The 27,631-nt window shown below is 42.3% G+C and overlaps 1 protein-coding gene across 1 annotated transcript in view; it reads right to left on the reverse strand.

Moving 5' to 3' along the window:
* Positions 1-293: 293 nt before the first annotated feature.
* Positions 294-27,631, reverse strand: part of LOC101174778 (zinc finger protein 638) — a 32,469-nt gene continuing 5,131 nt past the window's right edge. The window contains exons 2-20 of the mRNA XM_011487289.3: positions 13,925-16,025; positions 12,842-12,903; positions 11,922-11,960; positions 11,015-11,323; positions 10,252-10,481; positions 10,002-10,141; positions 9,461-9,592; positions 9,181-9,279; positions 9,050-9,093; positions 6,494-7,284; positions 6,242-6,393; positions 6,051-6,092; positions 3,052-5,940; positions 2,910-2,976; positions 2,473-2,586; positions 2,110-2,382; positions 1,084-1,197; positions 882-1,003; positions 294-803 (exon numbers count right to left, since the gene is read on the reverse strand). Of these exons, the coding sequence (XP_011485591.2) occupies positions 735-803; positions 882-1,003; positions 1,084-1,197; positions 2,110-2,382; positions 2,473-2,586; positions 2,910-2,976; positions 3,052-5,940; positions 6,051-6,092; positions 6,242-6,393; positions 6,494-7,284; positions 9,050-9,093; positions 9,181-9,279; positions 9,461-9,592; positions 10,002-10,141; positions 10,252-10,481; positions 11,015-11,323; positions 11,922-11,960; positions 12,842-12,903; positions 13,925-16,025 (7,789 nt within the window). The 3' untranslated portion in view covers positions 294-734. The remainder of the gene's footprint in view (positions 804-881; positions 1,004-1,083; positions 1,198-2,109; positions 2,383-2,472; positions 2,587-2,909; positions 2,977-3,051; positions 5,941-6,050; positions 6,093-6,241; positions 6,394-6,493; positions 7,285-9,049; positions 9,094-9,180; positions 9,280-9,460; positions 9,593-10,001; positions 10,142-10,251; positions 10,482-11,014; positions 11,324-11,921; positions 11,961-12,841; positions 12,904-13,924; positions 16,026-27,631) is intronic.

The raw sequence follows: 27,631 nt of genomic DNA on the forward strand, positions 1-27,631 counted from the left end.
ATACACCAACACTAGAATACTTCTAATCAACTTAAATGCTCCTACCTTTTTTTTGTTAGATTTAAAAAATTAAAATTTAATTTCTTCCTCTACATGAGTCAGAAACAATAATAAATATTTAGTATAATTTCTGGTCAAAAAATATGTAAAAATTGAAATGAATGTTTTGAAACCGGTGAAAAATTAACATAAGCATAACAGTAATTAAAACCTTTAATATGATTCTTCGCCCCAGAACTCCAGAAGATCTCCAAAGCAATAAAAAGCCTTTTAGAAGGAAGAAACCACTTTACTTTGTCACAAAAAAATTAAATCTTTATTAAACCAGCAGAATCAGGAAAAGAAATAGAAATATTAAACAACAATGAAAGAGATATCTAACAGTTTCTTCTGAACCACTTGTCATGTACATCACTGAGTAAAAGCCAAAACAAAACATTTTCCGGTGGTGTACCGAGCATCTATCAGTGATGATTTGGATCAGTATTTTATTTCTGCTTAAACAGGCCATGAAAGAAAGTCTTTTGGCAGTTTGTTCTAAAAATAAAACAACAAACCTGTTCTCCATGCGAACAGAAAAGGCGCTAGAAGTGGGGAGACTGTTCCTGATTACATATGTACAAACATTTGTCATAAATGTACATTAAATTTGATATAGTAGGGAATTTTCTGTTAACCAAAACTGCCGTGGCTCATCTTATGTCTTTTCATTTTAAAGAAGTTTCCAGTTCAAGTCAGTCGGACACAGAACCCTGAGAACTTTGTGTTCTGGAGGATTTCCACTGGAGCTTCCTGTTATGTTTCTGAAAAAAAGAAGTGCAGGAAAACATGACACACGTGTCTTTATTTCTAGATCGTCCTGCATTGAGGTTTTGTCCTACCTGCAGGTTTTCATAGTGCCTCTGACTGCTGCAGTGGACTTCTTTTGCTGCCTTCTCAGTCAGGTAGAAAACAGAGCAGATATTACAGAAAAATCCAGATTTTGGAACAACGTGCTCTTGACCTACGGGGGGGAAAAAAGATGTCAACGTTATAGGAATGAATTAACAGCTCTGAGGTGAACGAGTTTGATGTTTTTTATACCGATGGGGCTTTTGGGGTTGTATGGGGGCAGTAGAAAACCTCCTGGCACTGAAGGAGACTCAGAACGAGCTCGCTTGGATTCTAGTCCAATAGGCTCCTGCTGGCGCTTGTTACCTGAAAAAAAAAAATACAACAAAGAATTTCATTTTTAACCCTTTAATACTGGAGAATACAGGAAATAAAGCAATGAAGCAGAACCCGTTGGTTTCTGTTATTTGCGTAAATACTTGACTACAGTATTACCCCCTAATTCGCGGGGGTTAGGGACCAGCCAACCACGAACACGGCGAATACAGAGAACTACCCCCAGCGGGCAAAGAACGTCAGTCACCGGTCCTTACTCACCAAAAACCCCTCTGAAACATTTCTGATGGTTTGTAAAATATTTATCAAAGCCTGTACTTCCTTCTTTATCAGTTAAGTGCGAGAGAACACCTTCTTCCAGAAGAGGCCGGTTTCATCCATCATTCATTCATTCAAATAATAATTATTCTCCGCGATTATCTTCCTCAACGTATTGGGATATTTTCTGGCCGCTTCTGAGTCAGCTGATGCCATTTCTCCATGCAGGGCACAATCTTTGGTTTTAGCAATTCAGGATCCGGTGGAAAAAGCTGTGCAATGTTCCTTAGCAGCGGGCAAGGAAGCCAACGGGCAGCCGTGCTCTTCATCTCCACTCCCCTCCTCACCCGCAGCACCTCCAAACGTCTCACACGAGCGTCTTGAGCCGAGTTTTTGTGATCAACCTAACGGGAGTCACTGACTGAAAAAACATCTGTGAATAGTGAAATGCCAATATACGGGGGAACACTATACACCATACGGTTGTATATCAGTGCAAAACTGCTCTCAGCGTCAGAATCCGTTTAACGGTTGAAGAGTTACAGTAGTTCAAAGTACGTCAAAGCTAAAGCTCCTGTGTTACAGGGTTAAAATGGTATGAGATGATAAATACCAACATATCCACATTGGAATTATTATTTGTTTTTCCAATTTTGATACGTGTTCAAAAGCACTGTACAGTACCTTTAAGCTCAGTCATGAGTTCATCCTGCTCATTCTTCATCACAGATCCTTTCCCCTCATCAGCCGGCTCAGGCTGGAGCTGCTGCACCTCAGACTGACTCATGTCCTCCTCTGGCTTTTGGATCTCCGTTTTGTAATCACCTAATGATCCAGAAGTTTCTGGATCCGGTGTTGAAGAGGAATCGAGGGACGTAGGAGGCGGTGGCTCCAGTTCCTCGTCTTTCTTCTCTTCTTCGGTGCTCGACTCTTTTCCTCTGGCAGATTTTCTCACTGCTGGAGAAAGCAACATTTGTTTCATACCTAAACGTACGGCAGTGATCATGCAGCACACATATACACATATATCCATGTTATTCATTTCACCAGCTTGTCTGCTTTTCTTCTTGGGTCGGCCTCTTGATCTGGGTGTCGTCACCATCTTTTCTTCTTCTTCAGTCTTTCCCGGATCATCTACAGTTCCGAAGTTTGAGCTCTCTTCTAAAACAAAAGAGAAGAAGAAACATTTTGGTTACATTTCAGGTCACACGTGTGTGTCAGACTTTATACCGTAGAATTATAACTTCATGAACTTGAGAATCAAGTTGTTTTAAAGGTACAGTTGTCCCCTTGTTTATAGTGGTACTTACATTCTAAAAATAACTGGTGATCTTTATTTTTTTTACAATAATTACTGATGTTTTTTTAGGCTGCAAAACTCCTCACTCTGGATTTTTACAATTTTCTTTCTTGTTTAAACTCAAAGTTAAAACCTTCATAGAGCGAAGGACCACTGTGAGAAAAGTAGACATGACACTACAGACCTGCATCTTCATCGTGTTTTCTTTTAGCAGCTCTTGGTGATTTAGATTCTTCCGAACCTGTTGAAGTCTAAAAAGAAGAACCGAAAACAATTAAAACCAACTTCAACTGCTGCCGCCTTTGCAGAAGGTGAACTTCACAAACCTTTGGCTTAATAAGGTCTTCTGATTGGCCGTCCTGGATTCGTGGCTGGGTCTCGTGGGTTTGGGCTTCTTTTCCCTCTTCCACCTCTTCTTCAATAATCTCATCCAAAGTGACGAGGTCCTGCAGCTCTCTCTCCATGACCCCACTATCCAAACCTTCAAAATCTGCCTCCCCAGCTTCATCGCCCCCAACCTCATCCAGAGTCACCAGCTCCTGAGTGTCTAGATCCACCTTCTCCTCCTCCTTACTCCTATGGCTCCTTCCTCTGCTACAGCTTAGACTCCTCTGTTCCTGGTTTTCTCCGTTGTGTGCCCTCCTTTCCTCCCGTGCCCTCTCTCGCTCCTTCGCTGCAGCCAGTCTTTTATTCAGCTCCTCTTCCTCGGCTGTATCGTCGGGGTAATCTTCCTCCTCCTCGCTGACTTCGTCCAGGTTTTTAAGAGCATTTTTTGAGGTGGTTGTGTCATTGTCGGTCATTGCATCTGCTGATGCTGCATCGCCGCTCTGTGAACTTGGAGGCTCTCCGTCCGTCTGAGCGCCCGTCTTCTGAGTCATATCCTCACTGAGTTCTGTGGAAGGAACGTCAACACCTTTGATGGTCTCAGCTGACTGGAGCTGGCACTGGTATTCGGAACAAACGGCTGTGCTGTCTGCGGTTTGAATCAGGCTCCTCTTCTTTGCATCTTCCTCAACCTCCATATTGGACACTTCAGTGGGGGTTACCTCCTCTAGAAGTCCCTCATCTTCCACAGAATCTAAAATCTGATACAAAGGCTCCTCTTCCTCATTTAAAAGCAAACCTTTAGTTGTCTCAGGTTTCGTCTTCTTATCATTAGAACTTGGTGTTCCTGTACTTAAAGTTTGGTTCATGAAAGCCGGACCGTCAACCGCTTCCTCCTCAACAGAGTCAATAATCTGGAATTCATCTTCATCCTCTTCTACCTCTTTAACGGGTGACTCGACTTTCTTTGGAGCTGCTACTTGTTTCTTAGCTTTCTTGGTGTTTTTCTTTGGTCTACCTCTTCTTGGTTTTTCTTGAACTGGCGGTTGATCTTTTTGGACAACCTCCTCTTCTGGAGCCCCCAAAGTGCTGGAAGCTGTATCGTCCTCGCTTGTGTCCTTCATCACATCACCCCTCTTTTGTGTGGGAGTCCTTTCTTTTAGAGGAGCTTCATCTTCGGTCTTAGGAGTTTTTTCTTTTAGCCCCCGTGACTCTCTAGCTGGAGTACTCCTCCTCGAGGAAATATCTTCCTTTGCTTGATCCTGGTTCAATGATTTTCGTCCTCTGGTAGATCTTGTAGAGACGCTTTGTTCGTCCGTGCCTGCCTTCTTCTCAGGATCCTCTTCCTCTTTAGAACTTTTGGGGGATCCTTTCACACTTGACGTTTTCTCCTCAGTAGCTCCAGTATTACTTTTCTGATCCAGCATTTCTAAGGTTGGAACTTCCAGAACGGATTCGTCTTCAACAGAGTCCAATACCTCAAAGATCATGTACTCCGGGTCCTCCTCAATGTCCTCCTCCGTCTTTTCGTCTCTCCTTATGGATTTCTTCTTGATTTGTGTTTCAGATTTTGTAGCTTTCCTGTCCCGTTTCTTCTGCGACTCTTCTTTCTCATCTGATGATGTTTTGCTCTTTTGATCGCTCTTCCTTGTTGTGTTGTCTTCTTGACCGCCGGTACCAACCTTCTTCCTTGGTGCTTCATTAATGTCTGTCTCTGACTCTGTAGTTGTTGGCAGATCCTCGATCGCATCGAGGACATGGTACACTTCATCCTCCTCTTCTGTGGCTTCCTCCTTTGCGTTAGCTTGTTGGTGACTAAGAGTTTGGACTTCTTTGACAGGATCCAGAGGCTGCTCTTTGTCATCAGAAGTTTGCTCTGAATCTGCAGACGTTTTGGAGGACTCGTCTGTTTTGGTTTCAGCCTCCGTCAGTTTGACATTCCCTACACTCTCTATGGTAGTTGGAGTTTGGTTGCCTTCCTTGCTTAGAGCCATTTCATTTCCCGCTGTTGGTTTATCAGATTCACCAAAAACTTGAGCTCCTTTTCCTTCAGGAAGCAACGTTTGTTCTGATGATTGGTTTTCAGTCTCAGTCTTGTTTTCCATCTGAATCATTTCTAAAACTTGTAGGTCTTCAGGCATTGGAGCTTCTTTGTTGCTTGGATGGCCCACATCTTTTTGGACTTCAGGGTTCTGGTCATTCCCATAATTCCTCATTTCCTTCATGTGTTCAGCATCATCCGTCTTTGTTTTTGTGTCTTTCTTCTTTTCATCTTTGCTCGTTTCATCCTTGAAATCAGTCCTCGGACTCTGCATCTGGTGTTTAGACTCCACCTTTGAAGGTGGTTCTATTTTTGTCTCCGACTCAACAGCATTTCCAGCAGAGCTCTCTGCTGACACGCTGTGGTCAGACTCCGTCACTGCACTCTTTCCAGCTGTCGTTTCAGCTTTTGGCTTCTGGGACGTTTCTTCAGATTTTCTGGCAGCTGTTGATGAACGTGTAGTCCGACCTGCAGGAGAGGATGACTGTTTGGACGTCTTACTTGGTGGAGAATCGGACTGTGAGGAAGAGGTGGACGATGTTTTACTGGCTTTAGCAGAGATAGAAGGTTTGGAGGACTCGGATGAGTCGTTCTGATTTTTAGTTAAAGCAGACTTTGAGCTACTTGTTGTTGACTTGGATGAGGAAGTTGATGACGAACTCTTGGAGGAAGCTTTTTTGGCTGCCGATGACTCATCTTTGCTCTTCTTTTCAGTTTTATCCGTCGAGGTTTGGTGAGCATTGCTGTTGTCCACATCTCCTACGATTTCATCAAGGGTGACAAAGTCTTCGATGTTGAAATTCTGCTCATCAAAAAAGGAAGAGGAAAGCCCCTCCCCTTCACCATCAACCTGGAAAACAAGAGAAAAAGGTCAAATAAAACTTCACTTTGATGAGATTGTTGTACTTTAAGAGAATAAAAATGAACCATGGTTTCTAACGAAAAAAAGTTTGTCTTTACCGTTTCCTGCTTTTTATCTTTCTTATTTTCAGAGCTTTTATTCTGAAAGTTAAGAGAAAACCACAAAAACTTTAATGCTTGACAAATACGATAAATTACACTTGTTTCCAAAAAGAGATTTGATGGTTTCCGTCAGAAAAAATATTGTGTTTTTTTCTTTTTGCATGACAGCAGAATCAGGCAGAAATCACCTTTTTGTGTTCGCGCAGTACTGCGGTGAAAGCCTTGTACACGTTCTCATCGATTTTAGGAATCTTGTCTTCAAACATCAGTGAACTTGTGGACGCAGCAGCAGAGGTGGTTCGTGTTTCCACAGACGTTTTGGGTGCCGCCTCTTTCTTTCCTACAAACAAAGCATGTTCAGAGGAGAAAGTTTCGTGAGTACAGACAAAGGTGTCAGTTTTCCTAAACGTATGAAATTGTATTGAACGTCTTCAACAAACCTTCAGCATCAGTCTGCTTTGGTTCCACTTTAGAACTCTCATGTGAAGCCTCAGTTTCCATTCCTTTAGGTGGATCTGATCTTTGATGGAGCTCTTTAGAACCTTTGTCTGGTGTGGGAGGCTCATCCGGTGTGGTTTTCTCTGTGGTTTGGGGGGGAGGAGTCCCAAAGCCTTTAACCTCTTTGATACCAGGAGGCACTTCGACCTCCATGGGTTCTTCTTGTTTCACTTCGTGAGGCTTCAAAGGATTATTAATGATTAGGATCTGGACAGCTTCAGACTTTATAGTCTGGGCATCACCTGAAGGACTTCCTGCAGCTTCAGTCTCAGTTTTCTGTGTTTCTTCCACCGTCTTCTCTGCTCCAGCAGAGCCCTGAGATGCAGGTTTAAGCGTCTGTGGAGTTTTGGCTGAGGCCTTTGCATCAGCATCAGCAGTTTTGCATGCAGATGCTTTGGGCGCGGTCTTCGTTACGGGTTTGGTAACTTTTCCGGTCTTTTTCTGCACAACAGTCGGTTTAGCTTTACTAGTTTGTGTCTTTGCTAGAACCTTGGTCTTTTTTGGTCCTGGCGGCTCTGGAGCGTGTTCCTTGGCTTTGGTCGTCTTTTTAGCTGAATTTTTTGTCTTTACCGTTTTCGCAGTCTTACTGGTGGAGGCAGCGTTAGCTTTAGAAACCGTGACTTTAGCTTTGGCCGCAGGCTTTGCTGTTGTGGGTTTTTTGCCTTCGGATGCAGCAGCAGGCCCTCTTTCTTTTCCAGTTTGGGCTGTACGGCCACTGGATGATGCAGATTTACTGTAAGGTAGAGAGTTGGATGAGATTGTGGTGGAGAAATGTTAATCAAATGTTCACTCAGTCTCTAGAATCGCTCCAGGTGGATGTTAGTGTCCACCTGGACACTAACGAGAATATGCACAAGTAAAATGGATGTCTATAAATGTAAATAACCTCATCAACAACAAAGAATTCATCCTTTAAATCAGTGGTCTCCAACCTTCTTCAGGCTATGGACTGGTTTAATGTCAGACTATATTTTCACGGACCGGGCTGCGGTTTGCTTTTTTTCTTAAGGACTCTAGATGTTATGTAGAAATCATTAAATTGTAACAGATATTTTCTCTTAACCCACAACAAAGTGGACGTTAAAAAAAACAGACAGACACCAGCCTTGTTTGACTTTTAATGTTTCACAGATATAAACAAAAGAAAAAGAAAACAGTCACTAAAACTGTTTTTTTCCAAATATCCAAAACACAAAAATATACCGTTTGAGCAACTTTATTAGCAGCGTCTTTATGACATTAGAGAACCAGTTGCTATATATCAGGCATTAATATTATGGTCTGTGGAAACAACTGTGAGCCGGTGGCCTGTTTGACTTAACTAATCCTACAGCAACAGTTTGGCAAAGCAAACTGGAATTTTCTTTGAATTAACTTTATTTTTCCAGGAGGATCGATTGAGAGCAAATTATCGTGTACAATCATAATTTTGGCAAGAAGGCCCAGCAAAAGTAAAACCAGGAGAAAAAACTACAAAAAAAAAAAAAAAATACACGAATCCATGACAAACACACAGAATCAAACCATAAACCGCGTCATCAGCCGTACAGTACAGGTACATCAGACCAAAAAGCAGCTCTATTGGAATAAAGTTTGACAATCTAAACCAGTCGAGATGACCAGAAAGCCGGATCACTGCTGCGTTTCTGTAGCAGTAAAATAAACGTTTTTGTTCTTGTTCTGCCGCTCTTCCGCCCAAAACCAGAAAAATATTGTCAGAACCGAGAACGGGTACCGTTTGGATTCTATCTGGTACTTTTCAAATGGTTCCGGTGAAAAAAAAAATCAACAGTTTTTTCCAAAAACATTGAAGGGTGACGACTTTGCATTAGGTCTGCACAATCTACCGCAAATTTATTGTTATCGCAATAACCAGCTCTGCAATACGCATATCGCAAAAGACGGCAAAAATCGCAATAAATTGTAAACCCTAAAAATGTGTTAAAACAATCTTATGGCAGCTTGAAGCATTTAACGAATCAAATAAATCCCTTTATGCATTTGACCAATCAGATGGAGGCCTTTTATGTTAAACGTTTGTCATCTATGTCGACGAGGGTCATTTGGAGTATAATTTTTAAACTGTTGCAATGAAATGGGAATGATGTTTTAGGTTGTTCTGCTATTTGTTTACATACCGCAAATTATATCGTTAATTGATTATATTATAATCTCTAATGTCGCGAGTTTTCTTCATATGGTGCAGCCCTACTTTGCATTCAACATTTTGACTGATTTTTTACCTCAGTATTTTCAAAATCTAAGCTCCGCCCACCCTTACCTATTCTTATTCCAACCCGCCCACAATTGCTGGAAAGGTAAAACTACTGGCTAGCATAGCAAAACTGAATCAAATACAAATGACTGACATGTTTGAAACGAAGCACTGAAATCAGTGTTTTCTGTGCTACCGGTAGTCGGTACCAGTACGGACTAGTCACCGAATTTCAGTTAGAACTAAATGAAAGCATGACTGCTAAGGAGGAAAAACAACTTACTGCTCAGGAGGATTCTGCTCCTTCGTCTCCTTGGCAACACTTTCCTATCAAAGAACATATAAGGATTGTTATGATGAAATCTCAATAAAAACATATCTGAAACATTATACAGGAAGAGAGAAATGCATTACTTTTTCTGCGACAACAAAGATTTTAGTTCCTTTGATGTCCACATGTTTCATTTTCCTCAGCTTCTCTGCATCCTCCTCTTTCTCAAAACATACAACTGCCTGTGTGAAAGACAAGAGTCAGACAGTAAACCAACCAGGAGCAGCTCAAACTTTACAACGTTTAAACAATCTGAAAATTATCAATGAAATTAAAAAATGGTAACTAAAGAACATATTTTCTTTTGTTAAAGATCGAAGTTGAGATTTTTTGCGTGTAAACTCCTACTTTTGTGGTGCCTACCTCTAATTTTGATCTGAAAATGACCACTGATTTGGTTTTCCCAATGTTGTCTATGGCAGATTGGACGTCGCCGTGTGAAATCATACTTGTGACCCCTGAGAGCTTCACCATGGTGGGGGGAGAGGATTTACCCTGCAGAAAGAACAGAGGAGAAAGAACATCCAGCAGCTCGTGAGAAGAGATCTTCATCCTTTATGTCTTCTTATTTCAACACCTTAATTCATGAAAGATCATTTCATTATAAACAACCTGCATTAATGAAGCAGGACAAAAGCAGGAGTTTAGGCATTTTGGAAATACCAACAAAACACCAACAAAAAAACTGTTAACCTCTATTATATCATCCTAATTGTCACGCACAGCAGTAGAGGCATCATGATATGGGATTTCTTTTCTTCTTATCATTTAACAGTTTTCCTGCCATTGACGTATTTTTATTGTATTTGTGTCCGTCTGTTTAATAAGTTGACTGTGTTTTATATTTACAATACTTCTGTGTAAAAAGAAGGAACTTCGCTGCACATCCTCCGCTGACACCAACCTCATGCTTTCCAGAAGAAGAAGATGGAGCTGAAGACGTCGAACCTAATGATTTCATTTTAGCCAATTCGGCTAACAGGGCCGGCGCCAGAGTTTTGACCATGGCTTCCAGGTCGGAATGTTTGGACAGAGACTGTGCAGCTGAAAAAAGCAACACAAAGACATGTTTCATGAAACCAGATCATATACCATCCATGAGAACTTTTACTTGTCTTTGCCGTGAAGGCGCTAAAACGATGCCTTGGTCAAACCTGTTTTCTCCAGTAGTTTCTTGGCCAGCCTCTCGGTGCTGCTCGACCGCTGTCTCTGACCCGCAGACCTCTCTGGGGATGACCGCCTCTCGCGGCTCCTCCTTGGTGACCGTCTCTCATCCTTCCTCCTCGGTGAAGATCGTCTCTCACGACTTCTCGAGCGAGTCCGGTGACGGGAAGAGGTGTAGTGGCTGTACCTCGGGGAGTTCGAACGAGAGCGGCTACGAGACCTAAAGGAAAATAATCAGAAATGGTTTATGACCAGATGACGTTCTCTATGAAATTCAAGATTTCAGTCCAAAGACTTTTAGCATTTAAAAGACAATAGATTTGTAATCCATTGTCTTTTAGCAGTTTTTCCTTGCCTAAATAAATATAAAAAATTAACTTCTTTATAAGATTTTCAGATAAATCAAACTATACTGAGACCAGCTTAAGAAGATCCACATAGATGATCCATTTAAAATAAAATACTGTCCTTAGTGAAATTAAGGAATAAATGGTCTTTCAGCATCTTTAGTTTCTAACTAAATATCTTGTATCTTTAATATTTATGTGTCTACTCCTGCACTGATACATCTATCCTCCTCCTTTGATGAGTCAGGATGACCCAGAAAAACGTATTTTCCTACTTCCTGTTACCAAATCTTCATCAGACCTGCATGAGTCCTCCTTAACGGCTTAATAACCTGAATCCATTTGACGACATTTGAATGTCCTTCTATCCGGGTTTGGTTTTGGGTAATTGTTTGTGTTTACACACCGGCGGTTGTGTCTGGAGCGTGGCGAGCGGGATCTGCTCTGCTTCTCTCTCCTGTTCTCAGAGCGCCGACGGGGACTCCTGGAGTTGGAGCGGCTGCTGTGTTTGTCACTGCGGCTGTCGGAGCTGTAGCGGCGGCGAGGACTGCGGGAGCGAGACCTGCTGCCACGCCGGTTTCTTCGGTCCTCCAATCCACGCTGGCGGCGTGGGCTGCGGGACGGCGAGTGGCTGCTCCACCTGCCTTTCTGGTACTGGCTCTGGGAGTTCTGGGCGGAGGTTGAAGGAGACGGTTGGGGGTCTTTAGTCGCAGGGCTGAAAAAACAAACACAAACATGAAAATGATTTTTAGGACCATGAAAAAATAAAAAAGGAGAAAATTTTGTTACAGTAAAACAAACTTTTTCTTCTAAAACTGCAGACAGGAAAGGAAATGTAAACATCACCTAAAATAGTTTGTAAAGAAGAGTTTTCTTTACATTTCTGTGATGTTACTGTTACGGGGGAGAAGGGAAGTACCCAGGCGCAGAGAGGAGAGGAGGCAGGAGGATGCAGGGAATGGAGGGTTTAATAACACAAAACTACAAAACCAAAACCACTGCTTAAGCAGGCTAGAATATTCGAAACTTGAAAATACAGAACGCTCAAAACCAGGGAAAAGCACAATATGGAGCAGCACAGGAGGAAGGGAATGACGAGACTTAAATACATGCAGACAAACGAGACACAGGTGGAAACACTCAGGAAGGATGGGGACCAAAGTAAAACTCAAAACTACAACAAACCAGGAAACACTACAAAATAAAACAGGAAGTTATACTCAAAACATCACAGAACAAAAAACACCTGGAACACAAAAGCAGAAAAACTTAAAACCGTGAAAGTTACTTGCTTTATTTTGTCAGAAACTTACCTGGGAGCCTGAAGCACCTCACCCCCCCAATTTAGATATCTAAAAGACAAAAAAAACATTTGAATTAACAGAATAATGCACATCTGCAGAGCCACTTTGTCTGATTGATGAAAGCAATCAAACATATCTTTCTGTTTTATATTTTATTCTGCCCATTCAAAAAAATGCTTTTACTTATTACAATTTCAAAATATCCAAATGATTTCACCTGCTGATAGTAAATCTGGAAAAGTTTAACTTCTGGAAGCATTTGTATTTCTCGTTTATTTTATAGCAGTTTTTTTGTGCGACTTTCCAGTCATAGAAAATGAATAGGACCAAACTTTTAAGATGTACATCTCAAAGACTCCTCTATATAATTTCATGGCTTTAAACTTCAGAATTTTCTATTTTCATCTCAGAACTGGCAGAAAAGGAATTTTTTTAAAAACTAAACAGCACACCTTCGTTGTACTAGATTTACCCCCATTTTTAATTACTTTTAAAGCCCTCTTTCCACTCCCATTCAGCGTACTTCAACCAATCTGTACACATTTGGGTAGTTACTCCTTTTGGACGAACACAAACCAATCGAACTGCTGAATTTACACAATTATTATTTTGTAAAAATCTTAATGCAATTTAGCAGGATCTGATGCTACAAATCCTCAACAGATCAACCTAACTTCACCAAAACTTAAACTATGGTGCTGTTATAGATAATGAATGGGCTCAACAAGCATGATCCCAATTGGTCCATAGGTGGCGCTGCAAAAGCGGCCTTCAGCTTTATATCTCTACACCCTTGAACACAGACGATTTTACTGCCGACACATAAAAAACACTTTCTTCAGGCTATCCTGACCCAAAGGAATATGGGTTACAAAGGAAATTCTGAGTTTCTTACTTGAGCCGATGCAATAATAATAAAACCGACTTACCGTGTCCGAAGAAGTCTGCAGTTCTCAAGGTGAAGGCTGGTATTATGGTGGGAGATCCAGTCCTGACAACAAAACACAGAAAAGGTTTCCCAAAACCATTTCAGGAAAGTCTTTTTACTGCAGAGGAGCTGACCTAAAGGACCAGAAAAGAGGAAAGACTTCAAACTGTAAAAACCCAAATTGATGCTCACATTAAAGAAGAGGCTTTTCAATTGAACTGGAATTGATGCGCTTGAAGACAAATATTAACACTAAAAGGACAAAATTGAATACATTAATTATAAGTTGGAGTTTAAACCGTGGGCTGCTCAGTTCCAGGTCACTTCAGTCTAACGATCAAAAACATCAACAGAATTCCTGACTTTTAGTTTTCTAGATGACTTGTTCATATTTAGGTTTGATTTCAGACCAAAGAAACAAAAAAAAAAGATTGTAGAGTTCAACTCAAACGGTCTGAGTGGATTTGTAAAAAAAAAAAGTAAAAAACCAAAAAAAGACATTTCAGCAGCAGTGTAAGTGCAGACGCAGCGTCCTGGTGTCCGGAACAACACTCCCAGCGGGGTCTTCTCTTGATGCAGCCTCAGCAAAGACGGACAGACCCGACTCTGATGCCCGAGACGGCAAAATCTGCGACATTTGTCTCACGTTACAAGGTGAAAAAAAGATATTTAAAAAAAAAAAATTATCCTTCAAAAAAGGAAGGTTAAGGAACCTTAGAGTCCCGATTTCACGTTAGGATGAAAACGTTTGTCTTTGCTGGACGACAGGAAGCAAAGATTAGAGGTAAAAACAACAAATAGTCCATCACTCCATCTATTCGGACTTGAAGATTCTCCATCATGATGTCATTTCCAGGATTTTTTGAAGCAAACTTTCCAGAGTTTAAACACAATAAAAACAGTGAATCCCATGAAAGATTATAAATAATCTGAAATATTGAACATTTAAATGACATTTTACATCACTGGATTAGAGTGAACCCGTTTTGTCGGGTGTGAATTACTGCGTATTGATTCCAAACAAAAACTGATAAATGAGCTGGGGGGGGGGGGTACACAGAACACAGTTCAGTCGTTCACTCACCTTTATATGTGCACTTTCTTTCTTACAAATAGAACAGGTATGAGGAAATACTTTAGGTGTAGTGGCGTAGTAGTCTCGGATCATGGCTTCTGTGGGCTGATTCTTGCAGGCCTCCATCTTGCTCTGCTGCATGCTGGAAGCGGGGGTCAGGGACACTCCTTTGAGGAGGGTGGGGATCTGCTGGTGTGGAGCAGGAGCAGAGACACCTCCAGGTTTGACTGGCGGTGGAGGGAACGGCTTCACCGCTGAGAAAGCTCGGTACTGTGGCTGGATCGGCTCCGGGTGTTGCATTTGGTCCATCTGCTGTTTAGGCTGCAGGATTTTAGGCGGATTATTGGGCGGCGGACGTTTTGGCGTTGGATTATTTTCACCCTGTGCAGCGTTGGGGATTCTGCGGTTGCTGTCGAAGACCACGAGGCCCGGGCGCTGTGGGTGTACCCCTCTGGTCAGCGTTTTGGCCTGCGCGGTGGATAATGTCGACGGTCGAGATTGCTCGGGCATTTTCACAGGAAGAGCCTTGGAGGTGTCGGGGTCGGGCTGCCTCATGTCCGTGTCTTTCTTTATGAAATTATACATGTTAAACATGTATTGGCTCGGTTGGATTGGAGCGCCTGGAGATGAAGCGCTACTGGAAGGAGCTAGAGAGCTCCTCAGTGAGCTGACGGAGGAGGAACCGATCTGTTCACGACAAGAAGCCACAGAACTGGTGTTCACTTTCACCTCGGTCAGAGTTCTTTGCTGCAGGTCTTGACTGTGGCTCCCACCACTAATGGTGTCCATGCGTAACATCCCCGCACTGATGTTAGAGGCAGCGCTACCGTCACCAATCTTTCCCACCTCACCTCCTGCGTTGTATTTCCCAGTATGTCCATAGTCAATCACTTTGCTTGGTTTGAGTATTGATGCCGACACACAATCCAGGTTTATCTCGGACCCTCTGGAGTCTCCTAATTTGTCCACTCTGCTCCTGCTTGCGGTGGGCTGCGGTTCTGGGTAGGGTTGCGGTTGAACTGCGGCCGGAGCACTCTTGGCCTTCTTGATCCGAATTTCTCTTAGAATGAAAGGCAGGTTTTCAGGCGTGATCTGACTTTCCGGGTATGAGATTAGATGCTCCAAGTCTTCCTTTTCAAGCCCGAAGTTCATGAGGATGCCGATAGCCGATTCTGAAGTGTACTTGGGGTGACTTGGCTCAGAAGGTGGTGTGGACTTGCTTTCCATAGCATCTTCAAAATCTCCTAAGCCTGGAATGGACTGCATGTCTCGCCTTTCTTCACCGGAGGGATTAAACCTCCCACCACCACTAACTGCGAAGCCAGAGGAAGCAGATGGAAATATTGTAGAATTGTCCTGATTGCCTTTATTATAGATTGGTAACCAGTCCAAGGTGCTGCTGCTACTTCCAACATTAGAGAGTCTCTGTCCTTGGAAGGGTGAAGGCGACATATAGGAAGTTCCTCCTGCAACTGAGGAAGGCAACTCGTTTCTTGACGTGCCTGCAAAGCAAGATCTCTGGTTTGGATGCTGATGTTTGACTCCCTCTCTGGCTTGGCTAATGTGCAGGTTGACAGATCTTTCTATGTCTTCATCCAGCGTGGCCCTCTTCGCAGGTCTGTAGATTGTGGGCAGGGTGAGGAGCGAGGGTATCGGTCCAACAGAACCTCCAGAGGAGCTGAAGTTGGACCCAGGTCTCGGGTGAGGCGATGCCAACCGAGGGTCTTTCTGTCCACTGGGCACTCCATACTGGCCCTGGGAGGAACTCTGCTTCCCAGAGGCATAGGGGTTATACAGGGGGTGGGACATGGCGTTCACAATCTTTAAAACGTTCAAGAGGTTGATGGCCACAGCAGTGGGAGAGGGCGGGGCTGTGGACGTGTGTGGTTTATGAGTCTTGGAGCTTGAGGTCAAAGCTGGAGCTCGACCGCCAACAGCAAGAACATTGTTTATGTGAGTCAATGCCAGCTGGGCCTTAAACTGGACGAGCTGCAAGGGGGCAGTCCGCCCTCCAATCAGGAGCGAGTTCCCTGGAAGCCCTCCGACGAAAGGGCATGTCAGGAGCCCTGGAGCAGGACGAGGGATGCAATGCTCCGACAGCAAAGAAACGCTGAAAGTTAAGAAAATGACAAGAGAAAAAAACAAAAAAAAACACACAAAGTGTTATTTGAGTTGGACCAAAGTGTCCCTGACGACTGGAATCACAACTGAAAGCCCAAACTCTTCTGCACATCACCAGGGGAGGTCCAGAAAGATCAGACAGCAGTCACCACGGGGTAAAAAAAAAACTGACACAATTCATTTATTTCCTAAAAACAGCAAACAAATACATACAAAAAAAAAATGAAAGCTTGGAACGCAGCTTCAAATCAAGTCAAAAAGACATTTTTGCCTCATTTTGACTGAAGATTAACTGTTCTTTCGGTGAAAAATACTCAAATTTTAATGTTCTTTTTTCAAGCCGGCTACAGTGTTTTTACCATCTCTCAAGTTTTAGTAAAATGTATCACAAGACATAAAATATGCTAAACAAAACCGTTGTATCCCTAGAGTCTGCTTCTTTAAGACAGATACTCTGGAGTTTATTTAAGTAAACATCTCCCTGTAAAAATATTAGAAAAAGTGATCCATCGATGAACCTGTAGGGGGAAAAAAATGAAGCCACGTGTTGTCCTTCAGGGTCCTGATCCAACACTCAGACTGCTTTTCAGGCTGGCCTCGGTTCTGCTGAATCCCCCATGGACCCGGTGTCCCTTCATCTCCATCACCACCTGTGGATCTTCCCAGCTTTTCTTCATGCTAACAACATTCTAAACATGGTTAACAACTGGATTCAGTGAAGGAGGAGCTTACACATACATGACAGAAAACTCAACGTTAGCATGTCAAACATCTCTGGATGAAACGCTTCAGAACTGTGAACGCTTGAGGTTCAGTTTAGACGCCAGCTGGATCCAACAAACCCTTCAGATTTCCAGTTTACATTTTAAAATAAGTTTCAAGCTTCCCTTTCTAAATAAGTTTCAAGTTAACCTTTCATATTTGATTTTCAAAATAAGATTCAGGTTCGCCTTTCAAAATAAGTTTCACGTCTCCCTTCTCTTCCGTGAAAATGTTCTATTTTGCCTTTCAAAACAAGTTTCCTCTTTCTTCTAAAAATAGGTTTAATGATTGCTATCCTGAAAAGCTTCCATCTAGCCTTTCAAAATAAGTTTCAAGTTGGCCTTTCAAAATAAGTTTCGATATGGCCTCTCGTCATTCCAGGCCCATAAACAGAGTCAACACAACCTTAAAGAGATATAAACAATTCACTAAACAGAATAAATGTCGCTGAATGTCGCTGAAAGAGCTGATGCCATAACTCCCCGGACGATCCGATCCTTGCATCTCTGCTGCAGCGGTTTTGCCCGGGGACCCGGTTCTGCGATAGGTCTGGTCTGGATCTGGACCCACTGATGACGGAACCAGGACTATGGGATTTGGACCACAGAGCTGTCAATCACGGATCTAAAGGGCACGCGGCCTCAGGTGCTTCCTGGACGGCTCCGGGACGTGAAGGAGGAGGTGGAGGCCCGGGCTCTGCCGCATGAAGCTCTCGGTCCTCATCGAGGCTCGTGAATCCAGTGAAACAGCAGTTTTAACAACATCAGATCTATTTCAAAGCGCGGTACATTCAGCAGGAATCACGGATTTGTGCTCGTTTAATGACCATAAACGTTAACCGACCGACGTGCGTCAACGTTTGCACCCGCGAGGCCCGTTTCCTCAAACGGTGAAGGGGGTCGAGAAACACCGTGAAAAAAAACCCCTAAAACTTCGAGTTCCGTCAGTATTTGTGGCGTTTGGTTACGTACCGCTCTTTGTGCGTGAACGTCCAACCGTCTCGACGACTTTAAACGTTGTCACGGCGACGAGAAACCATTGCCACTCCAGGCGTTCTTTTTTTACGGCGGTTAGCATGAATCTGTTAGCGGATTTGGAGTACCAAAGTAAGAGTCTTCCGTTTTAAATAATTTCAAATTAAAAGTACAAGGGCTGAAAGAAAATAGAGAACATGGGTTCTAGAAATTTGACATTTTTTGAGATGTGTAGTTGTATCTATAGTTTTAATCAATTTTTTATGTTTTTTGTTTTTAATTTTTTTATTTCTTTTTTATTAAATAAAAACACTTTTAATCCATGTAATAAGGGTCTTATTAGTTTATATACTTTAACCAGATCTATAAATGCAACAATAATCTTTATCAAGATTATGTTAGAAAACTTGAGTTTAACAAAAAAGAACAATACTAAATCACAAAACTAGAATATCAATATGATTTTTATCATTATTATAATTAGCGGAAGACTTGCCACAGTATGGTGATGCACAAAAAGCGATTTTACACATGTAAGTATGGGTTTTAAATTAAAGTTTTTAATAAACTGTGATTTCCTCTAAAGTTTTGGACAAGCTACTAAAAGAGAGCCTTCTCTTACTACTTTTATTTTGAAAAATTGGACCTTCAGCAGGATGTTGTATTTAGCTTTGCCTATAAAATTGTTTTTAAGTTATTGAACATAAAGAACAGTGCCATGATTAACATTCAAGTTTTTAAATTACCTTTAAAACCAACTGGAAGCCAAAAGAGGGATAGCAAAATAAAAGTAACATGAGTAATAAACTAAATTTAAAGCCAAAATTTAAAGACATTTTGTGGAAAAATGACCTTACAGGTCCCTATGTGTTTAATTTTACCATTTTACCAAGTCTATGTAAACGCACGTTTTGGGTTTCTGCATTCAAAACTCTCTGATCCATGCGTAGCTACGCAAGTTTTACAACAGTTTTCAGGCTCTACCTCCAAACTGATGTCCACTGAACGCACGTTGCCAGTTAAACCAGGTCAAACTTTGAACAATCAGGGACTCGAATTCGGTTTGGTCTGTTGAACCCAGACTAGGTGATAAGCCTGACGACGTCTGCTTTTGCTGTTCAAATAAAAGACAAAACAAAGTCGTTCTCCTGACATGATGGTAATCCACAACCGCCATTGCAGGGGCAATGAACCAAATCTTTTCCATTTCGTGGCCATCGCAAGATTACCACTTCACAATTTGCACCAGGCCTCGTAGAACTATAGGTAGTGAGCATAAACAGTAGAAAAAGAAGAAGTCCCTCCCTGCTTGTCCAGTGTGAACACCGTGAACTAAACACAGGGGGCTTTTTCTGTTGCTATATGATGGCAAAATGACTCAAATGACCAAAAAACAATCTTCAAGCCCTGAGCTTTGTTTAAAAAAAAAAAGCAAAAGTTAAAGATCCAGGAAAGACAAATTAGACCAAAATACTTCCTCAAGAATTATTGTTATAGTCTGCAACCACATGGAAAAGTCACGGTCCTAAACAGATATCAACATTCCTCCTCCCTAGAAATAGGAGTGTGGCTTAGCGTGATTGTCTTTCAGTTGAGGGTTCACCGCTCCGTATTGTCTAAATTCCTCCTAGTTTGTCCCCAAACGCTTCCCTGTTTCTCAAAAAAGGTTTGGCATCACACAGCCAGAGACGTAGATCCCTTATAGGAGCTCAAAGTCTCTGATAATGAACGGCTGTTGATTTTACAGACTGTTGAGTCAACAGTTCATCAAAAGGTGATGATGAAAATTTTCATTAAAGGATCTTTCTCAGTTGGCTGCGGCAGCACATTAACAATACATCCCCTTTATCCCCCCTCCCCGGACCACAGGGCTTAGCGCCTGTCCACGGCACAACAGCTGACTGGCAGGACTCCGGGACTGTGTGTTGCTGTGGGCTTTCCGTGCGCCGCGGTGCGCGAGTCTGAACGGAGAAATTTTAACCGCGAAGAGTTTAATTTAAATTTCTTCCCAATGCAGACTTGTCACATGTCACCCCAGGCCGCAGGCATGAATATCAACATACATCTGTGGAGACATATGGGGGACAGACAAATGTGTTTGCATGTTTACCGCAGCTTACGACATCCGTGCCATGCATACATTCTTTCAACCTCCTGTCATCGTGTTTCGTGTGTCGAGCTTTCTAAATGGAGATAACTAATATCCTGGATTTACTTTTTCTATATGAGATATGATCTGACCACCCTTGTTTTTAATGTTTAGGATCAACAAAAAAAAAACAGAGTTAAAGTAGGCACATTCTTGGACTAAAGAAGGAGTTAAATAGTTCTCATTTTCAAGTCGTCCTGGAGAAAATCTTTAGTTTGATGACTCAAATTTATTACACACATTTTGGTAAATGGTGAACGGCGTAAACGTCTAAAGCGCTGTGCTACCTTTTTTGAATCCAAAAGGGTGTCACAGTCCCATCCACACACACTTGTGGCGACCAATCCTCATGTTTACTAATTTATCGCCACCTCTGTCTGTTTGTCGTGGATACAAATACAGAAATACAGTTGGGTCAATTAAAAGACAGCGCCATAACCTGATAGGTTGACCAATCAGGAGACAACTGGCATCATTAAACACCAAATGGCTATTTCCAAATTCCCTCAACACTCCCTAACCCTAAAGGACTATGTAGTGTGAGACTATTCAGTGTCCTGGATTTTAAAGCAATTCTGACACGTGCTCACTGCTTTATTTTTTTACTCCATATTGGACAGTACTCATTTTCCAAATTGAAAACACAACACGTGAAGATTTTAAGGAATGGATTCATCACTCCATTGTGTTTTGATGATGAAAGCTTGACATTTATTTGAACATTTATAACAATTGTCTTCGAATTGATAAAATTGTTAAAACGCAATGCATTGTGGTCCAAACTTGCCAACCTAGTGAGCATTGATGTACATTGGGTTTTTGCAGAAATATCTAGGAAATTTCCAGGGCATTGGATTTTGGAATTGTAGATTCGGATGCCAGGAAAAGAATGGCGATTGCCCTGTATAGTGCACTAAATAGTGAGTACTAGTAGTGAGGAAATTCAGAAACATCCATTGTTTCTGAAAAACCAAGACACAACAGAGATGTAAAAATCAAAAATCTGCCTAGCATTAGGTTAGGTTTTCCTTTCAGGTAACTCTCGGTCCTTTCCACACTCGTCCCATCTTTTTTTTCCTGCTAGCTAACATTACCCACGTCCCGTCATCCATCTGCGGCATTTATCCTCCCTGTCAATGTGACCAGAAGAGATCCTCTCTAATGACCTGAACAATTCTGACTGTAAGTAACTGACCCTGTATCGGTGACAACAGACAGACGCTGCTGCCAAGACTGACAGCCCATGTGAAATTGGTATCTGTCTTCAAGCCAGGAGGAAAAAAGTGAGCCTATCTGGTTTCTTCAGCGGTGGTGAGGAATGTTCTGTGGTAACGTCATGAAGGTTAATGATGTGTCGTAGCAAGGACCCTATTTTCATTGGAATTTTATACTGTTTCAATCACACTGGATCTTCTTTCATTAGACGGTCAGGTTACAATGTGATTTTTTTCAATAAAAACTCCTTTGTTTTTCACAAATTATCTCCATTTCCCATTGAACCCAATGTGTTTTATATTTTGGAAAACCCTTTTTGTCCTCCGGCGTTTTCCTGATGCGTCTGTCAGTGTGTGTGCCACAGAATCCTTCATCATTAATTACCCCTTTCAGCTGCCAGCTCTCGGCGAGTATGCCCCGCTCTGACGGACAGCTTGACTGTCATGTGATAAGGGTATGGGGTTACCTCAGCATTTTTCGGGGTCCCTGCCCCTCTGCGACACGCTCGGGGTTTAAATAATCACGCGGTAACCTGAGACAGGCAAACGCCGCCGCTGCATATCTGGCTTGTAAATCACTTTGCAGCTCTGCCAGTTTCACTTTGCTACACTTCATATTTGTGACAGATGATGTAAAACATACCGTAGACCTGGTCAGGAACAGGAAATCGAATAGTACTGTTAACGTTTTATGTGCTTGTGTCTGTCAGATACACCGCCATCCTCTCGGAGGATCAAGTGAGTGTTGATGAAAATAAATCTGTGCCGGCTCAGATGGAAAGCTGCAGTGAGCCAGCATGAGGTCTGGACATGTGAGTCTTAACCCAGAGAAACTGTTTGTCTGTCCTTTGACATTTACACAAAAACATTTACATCATCAGTGACGCCTTTAAATGTGATTTAAGATGAAAAAAACCTTGGATGTTTGATTTTTTTGGTATCAAACAAAGATCAAACGAAGGCTTCCTGTTTCCCATCAACTTTGTGTCTTTTTGTCGAACACAAAAGCTGAAGTTTGTTTTTTGCACACACATTTATATTTTCAAAATGATCAAAAGGTAAACACACCTGGAAAAAGTAGTAGATGGGATGCAGTGATTTCCTGTGTCGTAAGTCTGATGTGTCTTTTTAAAACAGTAAGTTGAAGATAAGGAGAAAGGCCGTGCTTTGGCTACTATAATTATTAAGTTAATCTTTGGTTAATTTAAGTCCCTGCTACTTCCCAAAAACCTTCCTGGCAACAGTACACTTCTCACTGTAGCTCTCTGTCACACTTTAATGTGGTTTACCAAAACCAGGGACGTTTGATCAGGGGAGGTAGGTATGTCATCATCCTCATTGGTCATCATTAGATCTATACTTGGGATTAAACGGCAGACATGACGTCATCGATTTCACAAAGTTAAAATCTAATTAATATTTGCATTTTGTGAAGATTATTTATGAGTCCACTGTCTTCTGAAGAAAAAAATGTAAATGATTAAGTACAAAAATACATTTACCGTAATTTCCGGACTACAAGCTGCTACTTTTTTCCTGCGCTTACAGCCCTGCGGCTTATTCAGAGACGCGGCTAATTTATGGAATTAATTAGCGGCCGCCATGTACGTACTTTCGAACTCAGTGAATAGTTTGTATTCTTTGTCTAACACCAAGCACAAGACATTTATATTCAACACACCTCTAAGCAGCCAAACAGCATGGACTTGACTTCAGGTCTTAGACACTTTAGTCACGGTTCAACAAAATGAAACACGCATGCCCGGCCGCATCCCAGAATCCTTTGGGGCCATTAAACCCAACGTGCACGTGATCGCCGCTACAATATGATGAAGCTTTCAAGTTAAAAGCAATCGTTAAAAGCAGCGTAAAAAAGTCCACCGTCACCAACGGGTTTGGAAAAGCCGGTTTGCTGCGTGACGGAGAGAACAGCGCATGGAGTGAATTTACACTCCATTTACGGTTTCTAAGGAAACCGTAAAAGCGGAATTTTGCTTTGAAAAACTCACAGCCTCCGTGTGAGCTGGAGACATCTTCTCCTGCTGATTGAGCTGCGGGGCCGATGGCAGTCTGAAGGCTCCCACACGTAACAACGCACCCGCCCCTCATACACAAAACGTACAGTTTTAAGTCCGATTGCTCTGCACAGAAACGATTTGCTCCGTCCACCGGCGCAACGGGGACGAAGTGCTCCTCCTTGAAGCCGCCCTGGCCAGAGGTGTCGGAGTAGATAGGAAGGGGAGACAAGGAGCGCGCGGGGCGGGAGCGGAGCGCAGAGGCGTCCGCGGAGTGCAGAGGCTTCTGAATTCTGACGCACGCGCCGCACTGAGGCGCGCGCTTTTCAGTCGTCGCTGCTGTATTTTACCGGTGTGTTTTCTAACCAGTCCTGTTACTCCCATAACGCTGCCGCGACACAAGCGGAAGGAGAGCTGTACCCGTTCACCCCTCCATGCACTGCTGCTACTTGCTCATTCTTAAACACGTACACGTGTTTGTGGCGAGCCGGGCATTGGCCCCGCCTTTAGCCCCTAAGACTCATGGGAAATGTGGAATCGCGGATGTAAATTTCCTCATTATAACTGAGGGATGTAATGTTGATTATATGGTTACTGTTTGTAATTTTATGTATGATACCTAGATTGTCAATAAGTAAAAAAAAATGAAATAAAAACACCATAACTGAGGAACTTGTGAACAGAATATAGGTCCATGCTGTTTGACAGATGTCGATACACTCAAATACATGAGCCAGAGGCAAAGCTGGAACCACCAACAATGTGCTAATGAATTGCACTCACTCTGGGATTCTGGCCGTGATCTGTCAGGACGACAACATCGCCTAACACATGCGCGGCTTGTACTCTGACGCGGCTTGTGTATGTATAAAACTAATTTTACACGTGAAAATGGGTAGGTGCGGCTTGTAATCGGGAGCGCTTTGTAGTCCGGAATTTACGGTAAATACTTTTATTTTGGCAAAAAATGTTCCGGCGCAATGCATTGTGGTCTATATTCGCAGATCTAGTGAGCATGGATGCACACTGGTTTTTCGCAGAGACTTCTGGGAAATTTCTAGGGCACTCTGTTTGGGAATTGTAGATTCGGTCAGCACTACTAAATGGTGAACGCGCTATATAGCGCACTATGTAGAGGTTAGGGTGGGAATTCAGACACAACCTGATGGCAGCAGTCCACATTCATAACCACGGCAATAATTTGTGGTTTTATGACCCTGCGATGGACTGGCGACCTGTCCGGGGTGCTGCCTGCTTTCGTCCAGCAGTAGCTGGGATAAACTCCGTCAACTTTGTGATCCTAAAGAGGATTGAGAAGAATGGATAATTGGTTTGACAGATTTCTGTGTCATTTCCATCCTTTTTGTTCATTTTGATACACAAAATCGCTGTATTTTGGGTATTTTCATTTCAATTACAACGTGTGGTGCGAGGTCAGGCATCACTGCCTCACGTTAGATGGTGCAATCCCAAACTGGTTTAATCACGTGCCTTTAGCTTACTAAACCATGTGGCTTTACTGTCTAACCAACAAAAAGTGCATTTTCATAAGTTGACCTTTGAGACGACTCTTTCAAAGTAAAATGTTAAACATTTCCCTCCTCTGACTTGTGAGAAAAGGATGGATCATGAAAAATGATGGCGATATCAAGGAGTGTGGGTACAGTTACATCATGCTTTCATTTAATCTGAGACTTTTCATCACCTGGAGGTGCCATAATGCCGCAGACACGTGCACACTCTGTATCAGCTGAGAGGGGAGTGATCCTTAGGTTATATTTAGGAGTTGGAAACTTTAATCAAGCAAAGGGACTTCATTCTGATAAAAACCAAAAGATGCAGACTGGTATCGAAGTGGGAACTGACTGCTTTGGTATAAAAAACAAACCTCACCAAGGTAACCTAAGTAATGTAGAGCAGAGACGAGTAGGACATATGTTCTAGAGGAGAAAGGATATTCCTGCAGTGCAAGAACAGGCAGGAAGTTCTCCTTTATGATAATTAGCTGCTTTGTTTTTAATTTTGACCAAAAGCAGGGCCTTAAGAGAAAATGAAATCTTACTTCAGTGATGATTTTCATGTGCAGAACGTGAAGACAGTTTTGTACTTCCATTGATTTGAACTTGTTTAGCGCTGTCGCCTCACAGCATGAAGACTTTGGTTCAAATCTTGGTTGGGACCGTTCGGTGCAGACTTTGCCTGTTCTCCTTGTGCATTGGTGGGTTCTCTTCCTCCCACAGTCCAAAAACATCCTTCATAGGTAAACTGATTTACCCTACCGTCACCCAACAGTAGTTACAGTGGGGCAAAAAAGTTCTCCCACCTAAAAAGACAAGAGGCCTATAATATTTTTATCATAGGTAAACCTTCACTTTGAGAGACAAACTGAGAAAAAAAAATCCAGAACATCACATTGTATGATTTTTAAAGATTTTATTTGTAAATTATGGTAGAAAATAAGTATTTGGTCATCTACAAACAAACTAGTTTTCTGGCTCTCACAGACCTGTAACTTCTTCTGTCAGATGATCCTCTGTCCTCCACTCGTTACCTGCATTAATGACACCTGTCTGAACTGGTTATCTATAGAAAAGACACATGTCCACAACCTCAAACTACCACAGTCCAAACTCCACAATGGCCAAGACCAAAGAGCTGTTTAAGGACACCAAAAACCAAAGTGTTGACCTGCACCAGGCTGGGAAGACTGAATCGGCAACAGGTCAGCAGCTTGGTGTGAAGAAATCAACTGTGGGAGAAAATATTAGGAAATGGAAGACATTCAAGACCACTGATGATCTCCCTCCATCTGGGGCTCCCCGCAAGATCTCACCCAGTGGGGTCAAAATGATCACAAGAACAGTGAGCAAAAAACCCAGAACCCCATGACTGACCTAGTGAATGACCTGCAGAGAGCTGGGACCAAAGTTACAAAGGCTACCATCAGAAGGACACGACACCACCAAGGACTCAAACCCTGCAGGGCCAGACGTGTCCCCCTGCTAAAGCCAGTACATGTGCAGACCCGTCTAAAGTTTGCTAGAGAGCATTTGGATGATCCAGAAGAGGATTGGGAGAATTGGTCAGATGAAACCCAAATAGAACTTTTTAGTAAGAACTCTACTCATCATGTTGGGAGGAGAAAGAATGCTGAGTCACATCCAAAAAACACCAAATACTTATTTTCCACCATCATTTACAAAGGAAATCTTATTAAAAAAACGTGAAAATGTAATTTTCTAGATTTTCATGCTTGAGACATACCTATGATGAAAATTACAGGCTTCTTTCATCTGTTTAAGTGGAAGAACTTGCACAATGGGTGGACGATTAAATACTGTTTTACTCCACTGCGGGTTGGCTCCAGCAACCCAATGACCCCGAAAGGGGCTCAGAAGAGGCATGATTTCTCAATCTATCCAACCACCAATCAACACGGAGTAAAACAACCACACATGGCCAGCTAGGATTCCAACCAGAGACGTCTTGCTTCCAGGTGAATTTCCAAATTATTACTACCATCCAGCTTGCCTCATTTATCTTCTACAAACATATTTTTCAGACATTTTTGCGAAATCTAGGAAATTTTGGTAAATATTGACAAGAACAACATTGTAAATGTAGATAAAAAAATTGAGTCCGTGCTTCAAAACAACAAATCTCAACGTAAAAACATCTGACGTGGCGTCCTGCACGGAAGATGTAGGTGGTTTTTAAAAGTTCTTTCACTAAGTCAGTGCAGTGTAAGTCACGTCCTGGTTAACTACCACTACTTCACCCTCCGTGTCTGCGGTTGGCTGACCCAGAAACGCTTTTCACAAGTGGATGAACAAGTGACGCCTAAGACAAAGTGACCCGCTTGTCAGAAGATTTCTCTGTTCACAAACTGAAACCAATCCTGATGATTACCCTCAAGATAGGTCTACAATGCAGGAGGACTCTTTTTAAATCAGCATTTTGGTTGAACTGTGTTTTCACACCATAAGGTGCACCTAAAAGCCTTAATTTTTCGTCAAAAAAATGATAGTGTGCTTTATAATCCGGAGGGCCTTATCTATGTATTCATTCTGATTGTTCTTACTGATGTTAAAATGATTTTCAGAGATCAAAATGTCAGTCTGGTTTTTTGTATGAGCTGCAAACCAGGTTGGACGTTACTGTTAATATGCTAAACCAGCTAACGTGTAGCTGTGTCAGACTGTTCTTTTTTACGTGTTACTAAGAAGTTTGGGAGTTATGTTTGTTTTTACGGTTTCAATCTGTTTTTTTTCATGTTGCATACAAGCTTGGGAGTTTCAGGTATTGTGAACACACTAACGCGGCTAACACTTCTAACGCGGCTAACATGTAGTGTGCTACAAACAAGTTCTAGAGCATAGGTACTCAATGGGTGTGTCCAAATTCGAGGGCTGCATCCTTCAATGGCCGCGACCTTCCCGGGCGACGTTGGCCGGGTCCTTCTTGGAGGTATACTTATAGAA

This window comes from Oryzias latipes, chromosome 18 (genome assembly GCF_002234675.1).
Source record: "Oryzias latipes chromosome 18, ASM223467v1".
NCBI lineage: Eukaryota > Metazoa > Chordata > Actinopteri > Beloniformes > Adrianichthyidae > Oryzias > Oryzias latipes.